Here is a 21,231-nt window from a genome sequence, read left to right as displayed (position 1 = left end):
CCGCGTGTCGGTGAGGTTCACATAGGCAGCTTTTTTTCTTAAACTAACTGTTTATCTAGCTGCCTTGAAAGCAACTAAAGCAAAAAAAACCCCAAATGGGTATAACTGTTAGCCTTGCCTTCGAAGACTAATGTTAAGGATCAGCAACATTTATCATTTGATCGGTTTTGAAAGCCACCTTGATGCACTGTTATCCCCTAAGACGTATGGAAGCAATAAAGAACTTAAAAAGCATCAATGCAAATGCCATTTATTATTGTTAAATTACGGACAAGCACTGGCTGTGATGTGTGCGACTGTAAGCCATGTCTCAACCAAGACTCAAACTTGACCTCGTCAAACCACAAAGGGAGCAGAGCAGCCTTGAGTACGCCCTGAAAGTAGGAGACAAACTCATAAAACTCAATGAATTTCTGATGCTGTATCTTTTTTCCCTTTACACGTGCCTTTACACGTTATTTTACATTCTTTTCACATGCTACCTATAAGACCACGAAGCAAATAATGGTACCCCATGGCCTGGGGCCTGTTAGCTGAGTCCACTTTCAGGGCCAAATCCACATATATTCTATCAAAACTAGACCTGGAGAGTGCAGGCCAGCAACACTGGCTGATCTAATTAAGATCACATAGCTGGTGAGAGACAGTGGTGGAACTCCGATCATGGTTTTTTGAAATTAAACTTTGGGGGGAAAATTGTAGCTCAGCTCTTCACAGCTGCACCAGGTTGTGATGGCTACCCTTGGACACACAGATTAATTACAACTGAAAATCAGCCCTAAAATATTTGCATAACCCTCCACAGTCAGTTTCAGTGAAGGTGGCCGCCATATGCATGCACCATGTTGAGTGGAGGATGTCACTGATTCAATCACTCAACGGGCATTTATTGAGCACCTACTAGGTGCCAGGCCTCTGGGTGCATCACTCTGAACAAAACAAAGACTCCTGCCCTGGAGACGCCAGGAATCTTAAGGGAGGTAGACAAATGAGCAGACCCCTATGATATAGGGAACTTAATGTATGGACGTAGTGCTACGGGCCCCATCAGGCCAGGCTATGGAGCCGATCTTACAGGAGTCAAGGAAGGCTTCAGAGATTAGACGATGAGGTACTCAGACCTAGGGGACCAGTGGGAAGTATTAAGGTGAGGATGGACTCAGGGAACACAAGTGGTTCATCAGTGCATGGAATTCAAGGAGCGTGGGGAGACACTGAAGGCAGAATTGAGATGGGCCCAGACAGGAACTGGGGACTTATTCTGGAGATGTGTGATAAGAAGTCACCGAAGGACATTAAGCAGATAAGTGACTTTATCAGGTGTGTCTGCAACCTAATATTGGCCACAGGGTATCAGAATGAATTACGCGGGGAAGGGATGAGAGGCTGAAGGCAAAGACCTTTATTAGGAGGTGGCAAACTGAGTCCGCTGAGAGAGCGCGTCGGCCAGAACTCAGATGCTTCCCGTCGGATGCATTAAAGTTTACTGTAAAGCAGATAAACCAACCACAAACTGGGGGGAAAAAGCCTGCTACGTAAACAACTCACAAAGGATGGCAGCAGTATCCAGAATACAGAAGGAGCTACTACAAATCAATAAAAAGAAGATAAACTATTTTTAAAAATTAGGCAAAAACCATGAGTAGGTATTTCACAGATGAAACAAAAGTGGTGAAAAATTTAAGAAAAGATGCTTAACCTTACCAGGAATCAGGGAAGTGCAAATTAAGCCCACATTACAATATAATTCTATACCCACGAAAGTTAAGAAGTCTGACAATATTAAGTGTTGACACAGAAGCCTCTACGTGAAGAGTAGAAAGGTACATTCGTATGCTACTCTGGGAAACATTTTGGAAATCAAACAAGAGCACAATAAACACAAAATTCTGAATAGTATTAACTGCCAGTGTAAATAAAGGGGAGTGTGAGAGGGAGGATGGCCTTGGTAGATGCAGCCATGTTGCAAAGTTCCTGATTCTTCCTTGGGTTGGTGGCTTTCATGGGTGTCCCTTTTATTAATAGGCCCCATATGTACAAACAGTACATAGACTCTTCTGTATGCACAGACTAGTTCTCAATAAAAGCATTTCAGTGCATCTACATCTCTGATGTGAATCGGTATTTCTCACTGGTTTTCTTTCTGAAGTGAAAGTTTCTACACTTCCTGACACACCACAGCCAAGGGAAGAGAAGGAATGCCCTCCTAAATTCTTGGATCTTAATTCTGGGGGAGGTGTTATAAGCCTTTTAAAGCTGTTTTCATGTCTTTGCCAAATATTTATTAAATTATTCATATGTCAGACCCCAAAGGAGATGTGGGAGATACAAAATGAGTGAGACTTGGCTTCCTCCTTCTGCAGCCGGGGAGCAGAAACACCTGCGCAAGTAGCTATGAACGGCAAATTTGGAAAGGTACCCAGAGCCAGAGATGGGCCCTGGGACACTCGCCCCGGCTGGGGGAGTCAGGCTGGCCTCACGTTTAACTGCCTTGTGATAAGGCATATCAATGTGGGCATGGGGTTTTGTTTTCCCCTGCTCTATCCTCAGCGCCTAGAAAAACGCCTGTGGGCACATAATAGGTGCTCATTAAACATTTGCTAAATAAATAAATGGGAAGAATTGGCCTCGGTAAACTTAAAAGTCAACAGAAGAGTAAAAGAAAAGGGTAAAAGATGGAGAGAAGGAGGTGGAGGAGCAAGATAGGGGTGGGGATTAAGAGCCCCAAAATAGCCAATATTTTGAAATAACTATAAATGCAATATAACCTTTAAAAATTGTGAATCACTAGTTGTACACCTGAAACTTATACAATATTGTACATCAACTGTACCTCAATAAAAGTTTTTTTAAATAAAGGAAAGGGTAAGAGAGAATTTGGAAGGTGAACAGAAGTGGAGGAGAAAGAATAGGGTATTCTTGGGCTACCTTAGTCTGTTCCGGCTGCTAAAAAAGAACACCATGGGATGGTAGCTTATAAACAACCAACATGGATTTCTCACAGTTCTGGAGGCTGCAAGTCTAAGATCAAGTAGATTCAGTGGGGTGTCTGGTGAGGACCTGCTTTCAGGTTCATAGACTTCTCACTGTGTCCTCACAGCAGGGAGGAAGCTGTCTGAGGTCTCTTTTATAAGGACACTGATCCCATCGTTAGGGTCTCACCCTCATGACCTCATGACCTCCCAAAAGACTCACCTCCAAATACCATCACACTGGGGGTTAGGATTTCTATATATGGGTTTTGGGAGGGACATAGACATTCAGTCTATAGCACAGACACCACAAGCAGTGTCACGAGGCTCCTGCAGGGAGAGCTGTGCCGTCTGTCGGGTGAGCTGGAATGTACCAGAATGCACCCCCCCTACTGCTTCCTGCGAGGTGCCTCAAGCAGGCTGACCGGGACCAAGAGTAGCTCCTTTAAGTCAAGTCCTCAGCTCCCGAGGACTCCCTACTCTCTTATGGAAGAAATGAGGACGATGACAGTGGACTGACTGAGCCGCAGATAGCCTCAAAATAAAACCTCACATCCAGTGGTGAGGGGTCTCCAAATCCCCAAATAGAAACTCAAAGATGGCCCTTCAGTTTGTCTTTTCCAGGGCAGAGAGTGGGAGTAAACGCAGTGTTTACGGAGCTTTGAGGACCATGGATTCCTTCCCATACGGCCCAAGTGTTGACCCTGGGGGATCCACAGTGCCTTAAATCAACCATGAAGACACGCCGGTTTACACACGCACAGAGTCTGATCCACTTCCATAAATGACTCCTCGAACTCTGACCTCCTGCCTGTTGGGACAAATGTGCTTGGTCCCGCGGTCCTATAATTAATTGTGCAGTCAGCACCTGGGTGGCCGCTGCTATCAAATTCCATGCTCATCGGAAGAGTGACAGTGACTTCGAGAAACACAAGATGCGTTTGCAAGTGTCTGGGGCAGCGTTCAGAAGCGCACAACGGACACGCAAGGATTGCCGAGATGATGAGGCATCGTAAAATATGCCTGAGATAAAGCGGGGCCTCAAGATTAAGTGCTAAAACTGCCAAATTACTTTTACAAAGTTGGATAAAGAATCTGGGCTCTTTCCCGGGACACTTTTTGGGAAAGCACGTTGTTTGGACAGGTAGCATGACTGACTATCAGCCACGCGGACCACGGCCCTGCTCTCCAACCTCGCAGCCAGCAGCTGCTCCGGGGACCTCAGCTGTAAGCCCACCTCCCTCACCTTCCTGCAAAGACCCCTCGTGTGTGCTCCGGCTCAGCTGACCCGGCCTCACTCCCGCAGTCGGCATCACCTTCTACGGCCCGATCCTAGGCTATACCTTCCCAGATTTCTCTGCCTACAGCTGCATCCTCTCCTGCACCGACAATAACACTGTTTCAGTCTCTTATGTGCTGCTGCCAGCTGCTGATGTGTCCGTGGTCCCCAGTCGGTGGGAAGCATTTAGAATTGCAAGCATCTTACCCACCTTTGTCTTCAGGCAGCTTTTAATAGAGTGCCTTGCACATAGGTTATCTGTAAATTCTTGTTGAGATGAGGAGATCTTACACATCATCGGCTAACAGGAAATCAAGGGCTTTCTCAGTGATCCACCTCCTCTGACTTGGAGAAACCTGAGCATCAGAAGGTCGTGACCTCCCATTCCACGCCCACGGTGCCCAGCACCGCGTCAGCACACATGTAGGTGCTCGGATGACGGCTGATCCTTGGAAGAGCGATGGGAGATTTGGAAATGGCATTTAAGGCAGGGAGAACACAGGCTGGGGCATCTGTGAGCTTCCTCAAATTTCCTAGAACTGGGGTTCCCAGCATGGAGAACTTACCTGCCCTTTATTACAATGGATATATTTCAGCCCTCTTGTTTTGGAAACTTTGGATGAGAATGCTAAAATGGATACAACAGCTCAGGGGTACTCAGCATTTTTACAAAGGCAGAGAGGTATTTGTCTGTCAGATGCCAGGCTGGCAATCTAAAAATGTGGTTTAACTAGAAATAAGAATGGTGTATTTAAAGGGAGAGTTAAACAAAATTAGCAAGAAAATTCCACCTGCTGATTACATCATTACCATTTTTTTTTCCTTTTTTAATCTATAAAGGTGTGCAAGTTATAGAAGGACCAGCAAACTGTAGTTTGAGTTCTGTAGAATTATCTTAGCAAATGAGTTGTGAGAAATAATGAGCTAAATTCCAGCTACTGGAGTGAAATCATGCAAGTCACCACTGAAAGGAGTGAAAAATTGAGGGGGCGGGGGGAACCCACCTTCGAATCCCTCTCATCGTAGCTTTTGTTCTGGTTCCAAAGAAGTTATTTTTTTCATTGATCATGTAGTTACAGACCTCACAGTTGATTTAATTTTTAGAAATATGCTCCCGTATAATTCAGAATGGTTGGCAAATCACTTGTTATGTTAAATACAGAATTACCATAAATGGACTACTCATTTTTAAGAAATGAAATAAGATAAAATACAAAACATGAAAGTTATACTTAGTACATGGGAAGATCACATTTATTTTGATACAGAGGTCAGTTTAGGAGTTGGTGGTTCCTTAGAGGGGATATTCAGGGCTTACAGAAGTAGAAAGAGGAGGGAATTAGTCTAAATGTGGATAACACCTGAAACTATCCTGGAATTTCTTTATTAAAAGTGAACCACTAATTTGGGTAGTTTGCTTATTGCATGGCTCTGATTCACAAAAGGTGAATGAATAGGCAAAATTTTATTTAAGACTTTCCTGCTTTTTATAGACGTGTGGAGTTTCCCTGTATAATGTACATATTTGCAGCATGAAATTATAGAGTATAGATTTTTTAAGCAGTTACTATAACATTTCAGAGTTAAAAAGCATATATATTCTGGTAACGGGAAGTTTATAATTTTTGTAAATGCTCCTGGTGATTACGGTAGTCTCTGAATTTACGACTCGGAATCCAGGGAGTGAAGGCGCGTAGCTGTGAGTCCACGCGCTGTGATTTCTCTCACACGCCGGTGGATAAACCCCCAGCTCCTCCCCATTCATCTAAAAACTCATACGACGCCTGGAGTGACCCACTGGAGGCCCCATCAAATCAGAGCTGTGGTGTTTGGGCTCAAAGGTGATAGAACAAATTAGTAATTAAAGGTCTGGTTGAACAAAAAACACGCTCAGGTGCCCACGGACTTCAGGTAGCCCCGCCGGGAACAGCATTTTACTGTGACAGATGAAATGGTCTAACATAGAACTTTAAATAGAAATAAGGCTATAATCAATTAAATTCTACCTATTTTTCTCTCTATAAGAGAAATAAGTAGGTACGTAGGGCCAAGTTTTTAGGTGATATGAGCTGATGCCCCTTGTTGATCCTAGAAGTGGCCGAGTGTCGGGAACGTTTCCTTCTTAGATGCCTTGGCTTGGGAAGGCACGAAACTTCCCGAGATGTTGTTATAAACAGGGATTAAAGTCCAATTAAGGATGATTCAGTATAAGTAGTATTTTAGCCTTTTTCACAAGTCAGCTTTGTTTTCACCTTCTTGCTTATTACCAGATATTTAGGAAAGGAATCAACACTGAGCTTGTCTGCCCTTCACAGCACAAATAGCCTCTGTTCTTTGTCCCATGAGAGGCCCAACTGGAAAACATTTGTCAGTTCAAAGTGGCACGTGAGTCTCAAAACAAGACCTTAGACTAACACAGACCGATAGCTTCTGTATCTGCCTCGTGGATATTCCAAGGTCTGTACCAGACACTCAGTGGGTGCAGACTCAATGAACATAGGACCGGCTGGAACACGTGTTAAATCTGTGTCATCAGCACTCGTCACGTATTCAAATGCGATGCTGTTTTCGAGGTGCTGCTAGTAATAAATACCAGACCGGAAAAATGCTGCATCGGGCAATGCTTTAAGCAGGATTTCAGCCTTCTGCTTTGTTCTTGTTTTCAAGACCGAGATGCAATTTCTCAACAAGCCCCAAATCATGTAAGTCCTCACGTTTCTCACAATTCTCTTTCTTTCCTGTTTGTGTGTTTAAATGAAGGGACATGCTCATTACCACGTTCTTTACGGACAAGGAACCTTTTTCTTTTTGTCTGCTTTTAAGTGTCGCCCAGAGAGGAAGTGCAGCTGGTGTCAGACAGCGAGGAGGTGGCCTGGTCTTCCAGCCGCCACTCCCTCGTTCGGTGCACTTACTGGGTGTCCGCAGAAGATGCTCATGGTCCATCAGTGGAAACCTTGGAACACTGACAGCCACCCTCTCCTGGGAGGAGCTGGGAACCACATTAGTTTGCTTTTTACAATGCATTACTGCATTTCGGTGGCCTTGGGAGAAAATCTGAGAAATTCACTGGGTACAGGGGAAATCGGAGGCCTTTCTCGTTTTCTTAATGATTTAATGCTTGAATTACCCTCTTTCTAGACTATTGGTTTGTATAATCTAAAAAAAAGCTAGATGGACATATCTTTAATTTATGACATGGAAAACAGTACTTGAGTGAAATGCAAGGTTGTGAAAGATATTTACACTGGGAAACAATGCAAGAAATGTCAACAAATTGAGCAAACGTAGTAGAGCAAGTCACAGGCTTCCACTTGAACCTTCTGTGTGAGGCCAGTGAGAAGTGTGCAAGGTGGATTATATTTAGAGTGGGGATTTGTTTTCATACTAACTTAAGGGAAAATAAAAACCCTCCTTCCTTACAGCACATCATTTCATCTGCTAGATTAAAAAATTTTAAGGTATAAATTATATCAATTGTTCTCCCATTTATCCATAATTTAGCATAGTACCTAACATACCATAGACTTTAAAATAATTTACAAAGAAAGAAGTGAAGAAAGTAAGAAAACAGTGACAAAAGCAGCATTCAATAAAACGCAATGGCCCCGAGGGCTTCTGCCTCTGGGAAGATCAAGTAGACTTTTCCCTCTTTCTCTAGAGAAGTAAAAGCCCTGAATGTTATAAATAAGACAAACATAAGAAGACTCTGGAAGGTGGGGAAGAGAAGGCAGACCAGCCAGGGACAGTGGGAGTCCAGATTTGACACAGTAGCCAGTTCTCTGAGCTTTTGTTTGTTGGCCTCCTATGTCTTTAGTGCTACACAAGCTGGCAGCCCAGAAATGCCAACGGGCACAAATGAAAAGAGGGCCAACGGAAGCCTGTTGTCTCTACTGGAAAGGGGGAGCTGGGGAGACAAAAGCCTTTCAGACGACAACTGCTCCACCACGGGCCAACGCGCACCCTACCCGCCAGCCAAGGCAGAGCTGGGAGCCCTGAACCCCAGCCTGGCCAGGCTGCGTAAGACCCAGCCCTCACCAAGGGGCACCCGAGAACCCCTAGTAGAGGCCGGAGCTGCCGTCTCCACTGCACGGTGAAGAGACCCCACAGAGTTGCAGGTGGGACCACACGTGGCGCCCGGGTCTCCTGCTCCCCTGCCCCCGGGGACGACGAAGCCCCCCACCCCCTGCCGTGGCCAAGCCCCAGGAAGCCAGCTGGCACAGAAGACCCAGAGGCTCAGAACCAAAACAGCTGCTGCGCAGCAGAACCCCGTACCTGCTCCTGAAATATTTTGGCCAGGGGGGCACAGTCCGTCAGCTTGATGAACCTCACCACGTCTGTCACCGACCACTCCAAGGGGTTGCTCTCCAGGACCAGCCTCTCCTCCTCCTCTCGCTTCACCTCCTGCAGAGGGAAGGGAAGCAGGAGGCTGTTTTATCACTTCCCGGAGGGCGGGACCCTCTCTGAACCCTGAGGGCCGGAGCCAGGCTTTCTGGACCACTCGCGGCCTCCTCACTAGGCACCTGGACAGGTGCAGAGGCGGCCGGTATCCAGGGATGCTCTGAGCAACTCGTCTGGGTTATGACTTTGCTCCAAAGACTTGTGTATCTTTAGAGGTTAAAAAAAAAAGGCACAGTGATGGCCGCTGTTGACCCCCAAGTTCAGGAGCTCTGGGGCTGAGTGCAGGATCTCTGGTCGAGGAGGAGATGGGGCAGGAGCCAGTGTAGGCGCGAGAGGCCGCTATGCCCCATTTACGTGTGTGACGCTGGTGCCAGCGACCTTCCAGCTGATCGTGCGACACGTGGGCTCAGGGGAGACCAGATACCCCGACTACACATTTTATAGCATCACAAGGTCTCCTAAGGAGGGAAAGCCTAGTGTTTAATGAGACCTTGAGGACTTATTCTGTCTGTTCTCCTGACAAGAATCCCTGTGGTTTTAAAACCTTCCAGAAAAAGAGGTGCTATTACTTCCCCCAGAACCCCATCCTGAGGTTCACCGTCCTGCTCCGTGGGATGTGGAATCACCAAGCTTTCTGCCCCTGATTTAGCAACAGAGCCGGAGCGGTCCCCCAAGTGAGGCCCCGTGCTGCCCCACCGGGGACACCAGACGGGCCAGATGCAGTGGCCTGAGCTTTACCTCCGCTGCTTCCTGGCTGGGGGCCGGGCCCCCGGGGGCCCCCTCGGCGCTGGCGGTGGCCTGGGCCCTCCGGCCCCTCCGCGTCCTCTCCACGGGCGCCCGGCGCTCGGGCTCCGGGCCGCTCCTCAGGGTCACAGCCCTCCGGGGCCGGGCGGAGGGAACCTCGGCCGAGGACGTGTCCGTCTGGTCATCACGGAGCTCGGAGCCGGTCTCCTCACTCCCGGTGTCATCGTCCAGGGCGTCCGCATCCTCCTCTTCACTTTCCTAGGAGGACGGAAGATGCACTGAGGTGGCGGGGGAGGGGGCCTCTGGGAAGGCAGCGGAGGGGGCCCACAACTCCACCCCAGACTCTCTCGTGCCCAGGTGCCAGTGCCACCCTCCTGGTGAGATCTGTCCAAGGCGGCCTCGGAAGATGGATCCCATGGTCCCACCCCGGGTCCCACCTGCAGCCCCTTCCTAGCCGAGACGCTGCAATGTTAAGTCTGCATTCAACAAATAAGGAGGGGGTTCTGGTAGTTCACGATTCTCACCATTTAGCATCAAACTTCAGCCTGGCCTTGGCTGTGAAGCCAGGGCCGCGCTTCCCCATCGAATGTGGGAAGCTTCCGAGTAGAACATACCTCCCCGGAGCCTGCGGCAAAGCCCACGGCAGAGGACCTCCGTTTCTTCTGCACAAAAATGGATTTTCGTCGTTTCCTGCGTCTGGCCGGTTTAGGGTGTCCACTTTCAACACTGCTTTCTCCAATAGGGGGCTTAATGATCTTCTTTCTCTTCCCATAATAGTAAGCTACAGGGAGAGAGATGATGAGATTAAAAGCTTCATTAAAAGGTTACACCCATGGGCATGCATGGACGGGGAGGAGAGAGGCAGGAGCAAGGTGGAGGGAGGAGAGAAGGAAAACTAAAAGGAGAGGGAGGGGGAAAGTGAGAGAGAGATCATTCCTTCATTTGAGACCATCAAAACTTCACATCCCATTTACACCTCAGGAAACAGTTCTGAGAAAACAGCTCCACGGGGGGAAACCTGTCCCCAGTGCCCTCGTGTTTACAAGGTGTTATGGACAGAAGTGTCATCTGCCACCTGCACAACCCCTCGCAAATTCAAATGTAGAAGCCCTAACCCCCAATGTGACCGCAGCTGGAGATGGGCCTTTAGGGAGGTGATTACGGTTAATGAGGTCGTAAGGGTGAGGCCCTGACCCAACAGGACCGATATCCTGACAAGATGAGGAAGAGACACCAGGGATGCACAGAGGGAGGACCCTGTGGGGACCCAGCGAGGAGGCGGCCGACTGCAGGGCGAGGAGAGAGGCCCCACGAGAAACCAGCCCTGCTGACACCTCGATCTGGACTTCCAACCTCCAAAACTGGGAGAAATGAATGAATGTTGTTTAAGCCCCCCAGTCTGTGGGACTTGGCTGTGGCGGCCCGAGCAGACTAAGACAGAAGGTGAGCCAAACAAGCTTAAGAGTTATTTCAGGAGTTTCTCTCTGCTCCCCTTCCTTGCCCACAATACTGCACACGGTGGTGGCAACCACTCCCACTGGAGATGCTCCGACAGCTGCCCCCGAGCCTGAATCTTGAAGCATCAACAAGCACAATGAACACCTACTGGAGGGTCCTGGTCATGAAGGATTTCCCCGTCTCTCGATCTGACCAAGACCAACTGGCAAACACAAAGCCCAAATTAATGGGGCACCTTCTGTCTTTTCAAATAGTGTTCCTTACCTACTACATAACTATACACTTTATTCTTTTCTCTCTCAGTGGAGACTGTCATTACTTCTGAATTCAGTAACAGAGTTATATGTCTGTATTACCACCTAGAGCAATAGTTAGAAAATTATTTACCAACTTTCAATCATGATTGATGTATTTTATCATTTGAATGTATAATCAACTAACTAAAACCTATTATGGGTCCAGTTTTCGATTATGATCAACATTGAGATGCTTCCTCATTAGCCAAAGCCTCAACTGTTCCATATGGAACTCCCATTATTCCATAAAAGGACCAGATACACCAAAGGAACCTTTATCTATGGCTGGAGGCATACAAAGGAAAATACCAAATGCACGGCTCCTGGATGACAGCGGCTGTTTCCCACCCTGCAGTGAAGCGCGTGTCCACACATCCCCACACCACTGTACCTTAGAGGAAAGTCACTCAGCCTCCACACCTCAAATTCCTTATATGCAAAATGACCGACTAGTGTAGGTTTCTTTCAGGACTAAAGCTGTCTATTTCCAGTACCTTCCACTTGAATTTGGTCCGTAAAGATGGCACTTATAAAACTGCCAAGAAACGCCATGGGGTTCTGGGGTGTGAACAAACACTTATCCATTAGTGTCTGACACCTAGAGAGAACCACAAAGCAGTTCATCCTGGAGTGTGGTCCCAGCAGAGCTGGAGACACCCCCCCAACCCCTTCCTTACTCTAGGAGAGAAACAAGTATCTACTAAGTAAACCTTAAAGAATTCTCTCGTAGCAATTCCTAGGAAAAACTATGCAAAAGGTGTCTAAACAAAAACAAATAAACAAACAAACAAAAAAACAGCCCACCAACTACATGACTACATGGTCTGCGGGTAGGCCCACAGACCAACGTTCTTTTCAGATTTGCACTTACTGTATTTGGTTTTGGTGTGAATGGAGCAGTTCTCCGGGCAGTTTTCAGAAACCAGCACAGGACTGAACAAATTTGGACAGCATTCGAGCTTGGCACAAACACGGCGGCAGAAATCCGCTACTTGGTCAGATGTTCGGACGATCTTGGCCACAGCCCTGTATGTTTTGCCTCTATACCTAGAAACAAAGAAGAAAAAGTGATGGAGAGACCACACACTTACTCAGATCTATTTTGTACAGTGGATTCCAAAGCAGACCATTCACTTTCTAAAAGCAAAGCAGGTTGTGTGTGGTTTCTCTGTCATTTGTTTTCATTGTTCCTTACGAGTTCACAAAAATATTTTTAAGAAATGCCCAGTGCCATGGGCAATGTATGTGGCGACCAGGCTAAAACAGGATCCCAAAATAAAGATCCCCAGTTGGCGTATTCTCACCGGGGTCTACGTAATTGAACACCCCTCCAGAATGCTTCTGGAATCTAGATAGTGTCACTCGTTGCTCATGACTCTTGAGAAAAAAACACTTTCTCCTCCCCAAGAAAAACCACATGAAGTCACCAACGAAAAACTAGAAACCAGATCTTCTGGAAAGCAGGTTGGATGGACTCCTGTTTTAAAAATAAGTACTACAGCCCTCATCCAAATGCCTTTTCAATAATGATGTAAACCATGCTGGCTGAAAAGGTGAGCTCTTCGAAATAGTTTGAGTCACCTTTCAATACGGTTTTTAAAACTATCATTGGTACAAAATAATGATAAATTTCTCAGTTGGCAACAGATCATATGTCTTTATTTACTTCACATCTCACTAAACTTAAGAGTCCACTGAAATGAGAATACATCAAAATAGCTGGGCCTATTAAACTATGTCCTTGATGTGCACCCTAGTTTTCAAGTTGAAATCCTGAACGATAATTTATTTTCCAGGAAAACTGCATGTAGTGGTAGCTCTGACTGAGAGCACTTGTGTTAATTTTTGGAAAACTAAGCAAAATTGAGAGAGAAAGAACCACCAAGGAAGGCTGACCTTGTCAGTTTCCACATCAGCAGTGTCAACCTGCTCCTTTACACAGCTGTATGCAGATCTTCCTTGACTTCCGATGGGGGTTACATCCCAATAAACCCACCTTAAGTTGAAAATATCGTTAAGTCGGAAATGCATGTAATACACCCAACCTACCGACCATCATAGCTTAGCCTGGCCTACCTTAAATGTGCTCAGGACACTCACATTAACCTATGGCTGGGCAAAATCATCCAACACAAAGCTTATATCATAATAAAGTATTGAATATCTCGTGTAATTTACTGAATACAGGAAGTGAAAAACAGAATGGTTGTCTGGGTCCAGAATGGTTGTTAAGAATACCTGCTGTCCATCCTCGTGATTGCAGGGCTGACTGGGAGCACACTTTGAAACAGTACAGGAAGGCAGAGAACGATGGAGGGACCAGGAAGGACTGCCTCCCTGCTGTGAACGTGGGGACCCACTCAGAGTCTCAGAGTGCACACAAAGACTGTTTTAAGGGGAAGATGTTTACGATTCAACAGATGCAGAAAGCAGCTTTCTTGGAGTTTCCATTATCTGACTAAAGGCAAAAATTTCTGAGAAATGAGGATTGCCATAAATCCCCTCTTTGGGGGGGGGGAGGCTTCTCATCCTAGGGATAAACCTACCATAAATCCCCTCTTGGAGGAGTTTCATGACCTTGAAGAAGACAGAAAGGCCACTCCTGCCTGCATAAACAAACTATTCCAAACTTTCTTATCTCCCAGTTTTTCTCCTAAAAACCCATATGTCTTTCCCAAAGAAACCTATTTGTTCTCCCCCAGAGGCCTTTTCTCCCCACCCCCTTCCCCCCCAACTAAGTTAGGGATGACTTAGGTATAAGCTCCAAACCCTAACTGTCCCTTTGCGTTACACATCATAGAGCACTTCTGTGTGTACATCCATTGCACCAGGAAAGAAATGGTCTTTTTTTTTTTTTTTTTTTGCTGTGTTTTGTCAGTTTAGTTTGCAGGCTCCCAGGCACTGAACCTAAGAGGGTAGATGAAGGGGTTTTCCCCCTGACATCAATAAGGAAGTGTGGGTAGCCTTCCAATAATTTCCTATCAGCCAAAGTAGGGATTTATGTCCACATGTGAGTGCATCATGTGGCAGGGTGGAGACAGACAGATGAAGGTGGACAAACAAGAGTTCTGGGGAAAACGGTCTCTTCTCTTTCAGTTAAGAGTTGAGAAAAATCAAAATGGATGTTGAGTCAAAAAGAAATACAAAGTGAAAACACCAACGCTGGTCCAAACAGAATGACTTCAATTTGGCCTAAGTTCTATCATTCATCTTTCAAAATGACCCGTATCAGGACCTTTTTTAAAAATCTTGTGATGCAAGATTTACTTGTGACAGGACTATGATGACAGTGGAGAATAAGACTCCAGCCTGTCAAGTGAATTCACATCCTCAAATATTTAAGGAAGAATTAAAAGGGGAAAAAAGATGAAAACTGCAGAAATAAGGATGCGTGGCACACAGTGAGAAAAATCACTCTTCTCATTAGCAATAAAGAGTAAGAGGTGGCCCCGACTTCCTTCAAAACAAAGCTTTTACTTCACTGGTCACAGATTCTTCATCTAGAACTAGAGTCAGTGCAACACTAGTTTTCAGTCTTAAGATACTCAACCTCAGAAATTTCTCTCTTCCTTCTTGATTCCTGTATTTCAAGTCATGGGAACTCTGTGTGGTAAATGGGGTGGGCGTTTATTTTATGAAAGACAACCTCTAATTCAGAACACCCTAAACTGGTCTGTGTGTGACCCAGAAACGCCACGCCCATAACCTGATGAATGTATTACACACCGAAATTCAGTCTTCTCTTCAGAAACGGGTTCACCCGCTTGCTTAACGTAATGTTTACAGCATACATTTTCATGAGAGCAAATTTCACACATCTGAGCAAAGTAAAAATTAACATATGAACCAACAAAATCTTTTTTCAGTGAAAAGTCTCTCAGTTTGGGAATCCTTTTTCACATAAATCTCCTTGATAGTCAAATATTACATCTTACTGTTCATAAAGCATGGGCATGAATAAATGCCCCCGAAAAGGTAAAATAAATGAAAACACATACAAAATTGTCATTGCTTATGAAAAAAGAAACCAAAATATCATTTCCATAGAGCTGAACGTGACTCACCTAAAAGTAAAGATTTGACTTTATCTCCTTGCTTCTGCCTAAGTGATAATGAAATCTAGTTCACTCAAAATTACATCAGGATATTTCCACTTTAAATATTCTGCATAACAGTAACAAAAGAAGACTGAGAAAATCTATTAAACCTCCGCCTGGCTTTTATAAAGGTTGTCACAAAAGCCATTCAAACAAGAGTTAAAAATTTTTCCCCTTCAGGAAGATTCTATAACATGTTGGAAAACATATGTAAATGTCTCTAAAAGCATAGGACTGGATTTTTTTTAATCCCCCTAAGGTATAGCCAGGTATAGCCTAAATTCCTCCTCCCGAAATTCTAAATAATGTAGGTCAATTTAGTAACTTCAATCCATCGGAAAGAAACAACGTCCTCTTCCAGAGCTGCTTAAGTGACCTACACTAGCATCTCCTTTTCCTTTAGCACAAGCTACTCCTGGTTCTGCCTTTCAGTCCGTGTTGAAGACTCATTATATGATAGGCTTCTTATACGGTGTTCAAACATTTTGATAATTTGTTCTAGTATAAAAGGTATGGTTGTTGGCTAAATAGGCAAAATCGCTGGGAGACGACTGTAGATGACAGTGTTCGTTTTTCTTCTATTTACAGATCAACCCTTGTCAATGTCACCCCTACCCTCTCAACTAAATGGGTCTTTTCAGAAGAGGAAAAAACCAATCAGAACCCCCAGATGCTAAGTGACAGCGTTCCCAAAGCTCTACAGAGAAGAATCTCACGCCCTTTCTTACTGAGAACACTCTCTGTGGTTTTATAATTCAAGGACCACAACCAAGACAACTGAATGCCTTAAACGCAGGTCTCCGCCCTCGCTGAGTTAATTTATTCACGAAAGAAAGCATCTTAGCCTTTCAGCAAAATGGGAAGAAGTCAACTCTCTCTCCTCCCTTTTGCACCAATGAAAACATCAAAGTTATCAAGATCTAAAACGCTGCCGTTTCACATCAGAAGGAAACAGGTGACTCAACACGTAGTATTATAAGGGATATTCCCGCTGACTGTAAATCTGTCATTGTTAGCAGCTGCTTTAAGATACTACTGTGATCCAGACACTTGAAATCCAGTTCAGACACACATTTTCTCATTATAAGTTGCTGTGTAAGATTCTGCTAAGGAACACGCTGTCATGTTTGATATAATAGGTAATACGTTGCCTTTACGATACAGCAGGGCTGGGTCGCGCTGTGTCTGTTTTGATTGTATCAGGCTGGTTTCATAAAAGCTCTGATCAACTTGGCAATGGGAAAATGAGTGCAAACAGTGCAAAATGAACTCTCTCTGTCACTCTGGGAATCTGGAGCGAGTTTCTGGCTAGCTTAGGGAGCAGGGGAGATTTTAATGGAATTGAAGATTGTTGTACTTTTACTATTTCCATATCCTTGGGTGTATTTTGGATGTACTGAATTTTACAGAAAAATTTTAAAACAAGACGTAAGAAGGGTTTCTCTGTATAAATACTTGCCCGGGTTTCCTGCCACCACTACCAGTATGAATCGACATTATAATAAAGTATTCTACTGTGGCTGAAGATCTCCAGCTTATATAAAGTAGAAAAATACAGAATGTTAGACTGGAAAAATAACATGTTTTATTTTTTTCTGGGCTACAGGTGAAGCTCAGTTAAATATTTCTTGGGAAAGAAGGGAAGGGTGAGGTATGGTGTCACCTTTCATTGACACGACACCTTCCAACAAACCAAAACTCTCCTTATCTACACGTATTCCCTTTACCTTTTGTGGTTTAGTGGAGTATCATTAGACCATACATGACTTTTGTTGAATCTAAAATTATAGAGATGCTCAAAAAAGACACAGGAAAGGCTGAGTGGATAACTAACAATGAATGCAAATAACTGTGAATTTCTCCACATCTGTACTCAGTTCTGGTGTAAGTTAACCATGGAGGAAAATACCACTGGTCATGTAAGTTATTTAATATTCCTTAATTTTCACTACAAATAGGACAGGCACTTTCCCTAAAGGAGGGCTTTTAGGTATGCTCTAGCCATTGAAAAGTAGTTCACTGTTTAAACAGCATCATTTTGCAAACGTTACAGCTAAGTGATACCTTTTGACACCATTATACAGGAAGTGGACCAATGAAGATCTATTCCATTTGAAAAGAATTAAGTGGATATTAAAAGCCTTCTCAAACCACCAAAACTATTATTAAACATAAAGTTATCTTGAGACATGGGTCTTTTTCTATCTGTCTCCTAAACAACTGAGTTCTCGCAAAGCAGGCCAGGGGGTGTTCCCAATTTCAGAGTTCAAGAAACTTAAAGCAAAGCAAACATTACCTTTCCAATTAGCCTGTTTCCAAATAAAATAAGGGACCAACTACATGTCCACCCACAGCCTACTAACCAAAACCAAAGAGAGGTATTGGTTCTTCCTATTTTTTAAAACTGTCAACTCTCAGAGTAAGGAACATTGTATCTGGCGTAAACTCTATAGTATCAGATATTAAGATCTGTTAATGAAAAACGTACAGTAATGATAAGAGAAATCCTCTCTTTATATAAATGTTTCCCTTTGGATCAAACAACCCATCAGTACATTTTTATTCTGAATATTTAACACAATAAACTCTGTGTGTGGTGCACAGAACTGCAGAACAACAAGCCTTCCATTGCTTTCCACTTCTCTGGGCCATGTGAGAAAGAGGAAGGACAAGTTTCAAAGTGGCAGGCAAAGAATGCCGAGAACCCTCGTTTTCCAGAATTGAAAACACTTACTTGGCCTTCAGTGTCTCCTCCTGAAAATTCCAGTGTGGGTCTTCCACCAGCTGCAATTCCCGTAACACCCTTCCAGGTTTGTAAGCTGCATTGATGATCATGCTAAGAACCTGTTGGGAAAAAGGAATCGCCGTGAATGTCAACTGCATCCATTTCTGCTAAAACAAGAATGTTTTAGAAACCAACCTGGTGACACTTCAAAGCTGTGTGCCCTGCACCTCCAGTCAGCAATGGGCTGGGACGGAGTCAGAGAGAATGCTTTGCAGCTTGGCACTAACGTGCTCGACACCAAGGGGATTGAAAGGGCGGTGAAATCCAACGCCTCTGCCTGGGAGAGTGTGAACCACTGGCCAGAGGGGATGGCCGGCTCTCACTAATGTTCCTGGTTGCAGAAAAACTGAACCATTTTCTCCAAAGAGCCATGGATCATCCTTCAACTGGATTCCTCTTCAGCAGTATCGGTTACTAAGAATTCCATTTTATCCTTAAAAATATATTTCAAAAGGAATCACTAAGATGGAGATGGAGGTTTGTTCCAACGCTTCTGGATAAGCTTCAGATACTTGTACGGAGGGCTAACAAATTACTTGAAACTCACCTGACGCTGACCCAATTTATGGACATTTAACGTTAGGACATTTCTCAGAGACGTGAGTGTTTCGAAAGGAAGCCTGAGCGTCTAACACCATCTGACAGCTTCCTCAAGCTACCCCTTCACTCCCAAGTCCCAAGTGCGAGGAAATGAACACGTGGTCAGAACCACTGCAACAGTCCCAGAGGGACCAGACATCTCCCTTCTAAAGCCTCAACTTCACGCTCTGAGGCACTCGTTTCCCATAAGCAAATCCTCATTATCGATGAACATTTATGAGTTCTGGCATGCTCGTGAGCTGCTGTTATTTGGATAGAGAGCTCAAAAAAGTGTGAAGATGCAATGCAGCACACAAAGGAACACTGAGACCTCGGGGGCTTCATTCCATGAAACGCCCGTTCGCTGAGGACCTGCCCTGTGCCAAGCCCCGGAGCATACAGACAGCACACAGTGCCCGCCGTGCCTGAAGCCCCTCCCCGTCCAGAAGAGGAACGAGCCAGGCACTGAGTTCACGTGCCATGTTTCAGAGCAAAACCCCACAGAGAGAGTGAGAAAAATTCCTTATTGAGTTGGGAGGACACTGGCTATATTGCTGAAGCGCCTACTGCTTTGTGAAGGAGACCAGCACAGTATTAACGGGAAGAAAGAAGATGAAAAGTATGCTGCAGACATCTTCAAGTCCCAGTTTTCATGTACCTGGTGTGTTCTGGAATGTAATTGGTGTGGTCTGCACCCTGATTTAATTAAGAGAAACAAAGCCTTCTCATAACTGAGGATTCGATCTTGAAATATTCTATACTCTGCAGTCAGCATGGCAACTGTCTTTTTTCCTTGCCTGGGTGGCATTTTGCTATGTTCCCAGGTCCCTGTAAAGCCCCATCAAGAGAACATGTTTCAGCCAAGACGCTAAAAGGCCAGAACACAGCAATACAAGCAGTTCTATTGTGTTTGTTTTCTCTATTAGAATAATCATCTGATTTTATTATTTACTGTCAGTACAATTTACAGAAACCGAGTTTAAAAATAAATCCATTTGAAACTGGCTGAAATCATGGCCCAAGTGTTTATCAACAGACAATAAAATTTCAACTGAATCTTTTCATTGTGTTTCGTTGAGAAAACCCCCGAGCTACATCTTATTTGCTGCATAGAGAAATGCATTTTGTGACTGTGAAAAGAAAATGCCTTCCAGAGTTCAATTCGGAGCGGAAGCAGGCAGCAATTAAATTGTAAAATGCATGTGATATTGAATAATTTTCCCCTGGCTTTTCCCAATGTCACATCATTTGTCTCTAAATTCAACAAGCTCTCTATAAAAGTTTGGAATTGTGAGCTGAATAATTTATGTACCTGCCATCTTAGTGTATTATAGTTACTCCATGAAAATAACTAAGTTGACAGCTGTTATTATGACCCAAGTTAGACTGAATTACTATACCTTGCAAAACATCAGAATTCAAAGTTATTACACTCTTGATCACAAAGGGTAGCTCAGACCCTGCCCCCAATTAACTAACAGGATGTTAGCTGTGAAGCTGATGAACACTCTTCCCAATAAACTGGCATAAGATTGCTTTGAGTATCTCAAGGAGGAAATTAGCGCTAGAGCAATGCCTCACTGGATTTCCTAGGCTTCATGAAATGTTTATTGGGAACACGCTTCTACACAGAAGTCCCCACAGTATGACAGAGAAGCAATAGCCTTTATAAAGTTGGACAGATATGGGATGGGATCCCAGGTCCATCCCTTAGAAGCTAATCAAGCTTAGACAAGATGCTTGATTGACTTTCCTCATCTGTATAATGGGGGCACTGCCATTTACGTGGTTCACAATGAAGGGGGTCAGAACTTGTCACCTCAAAATATGCCACTTTGGCATAGGATTAATTTTGCCCTGACACAACTGAGAAACAGCAGACACAGCAGGAACTCTCTGCCCTCCCCCCATTTCTGCCTAAAATACTGTGAAAGTGGTTCCCCTCCCCGCTCTTGGACCAGGAGGAAAACAACCCTTGTCACTGGAGAAACAAAGATGGCCCAGAGATGACTCTGCACAAACAAATCTTACTAGGAAAAAAAACCCCTTATCTTCTGTTAGATTCCCGCATATACTTAACAGTCCTCGAGCCCAGACCCCTTTCCCTTTGTCTGATCACCTCTCCACAATGTACTGTCTTTTATTAAAATGGTATGTAAAAATCTCAAGCCTAATGGCTTCTTTGGTTTTTAATTTCTTTTCTGTTTTCATTTCTTTCAACCCTTTTCTCCTGTTAATCTGTCTTTTGTCAGTTTAATTTACAGCCCCTACACACTGAACCTAAGAGGGTAGAGGAAAAGATTTTCTCCCCTGTAATAAGGATGTTATGAGAAATAAAGGAGGTAACAGCTCGGCATATAAAAAATGTTTAAGGGAGCCCTCTTCTTGATATCCAAGCAGTCCTCATCCACCCACAAAATAAACTCTCCCTGAGCCTTCATCTCTCTATTCTCATTGGCCTGTATTTATGTTTCAGTCTCGCACCTTCGCAAAATAAGTCTCCTTAGAAGCTCCTGACTTTCTTGCTACTGCCTCTTCTTCAGAACCCAACTTCTCAAAAAAAAAAAAAAAAAAGTTCTATACTTTTAAATTCTTCATCTTCAATTCTCAACCCACCCGAATC

General features: G+C 44.5%; 1 protein-coding gene across 6 annotated transcripts in view; it reads right to left on the bottom strand.

Annotated features, from left to right (window-relative positions):
• SFMBT2 (Scm like with four mbt domains 2) overlaps positions 1-21,231 on the bottom strand; it is a 224,681-nt gene that overhangs the window by 5,947 nt on the left and 197,503 nt on the right. For all 6 annotated transcript variants that reach the window (XM_057544328.1, XM_007167433.2, XM_057544331.1 and 3 more), the window contains 5 exons: positions 17,979-18,088; positions 12,019-12,194; positions 10,008-10,174; positions 9,388-9,651; positions 8,524-8,652 (listed from right to left, as the gene is read on the bottom strand). In XM_057544328.1, the coding sequence (XP_057400311.1) occupies positions 8,524-8,652; positions 9,388-9,651; positions 10,008-10,174; positions 12,019-12,194; positions 17,979-18,088 (846 nt within the window). The remainder of the gene's footprint in view (positions 1-8,523; positions 8,653-9,387; positions 9,652-10,007; positions 10,175-12,018; positions 12,195-17,978; positions 18,089-21,231) is intronic.

This window comes from Balaenoptera acutorostrata, chromosome 3 (assembly GCF_949987535.1).
Source record: "Balaenoptera acutorostrata chromosome 3, mBalAcu1.1, whole genome shotgun sequence".
Classification (NCBI taxonomy): domain Eukaryota; kingdom Metazoa; phylum Chordata; class Mammalia; order Artiodactyla; family Balaenopteridae; genus Balaenoptera; species Balaenoptera acutorostrata.
Note: the sequence above shows the minus strand (reverse complement) of the source record. Positions and strands in the feature narration are given on the sequence as shown.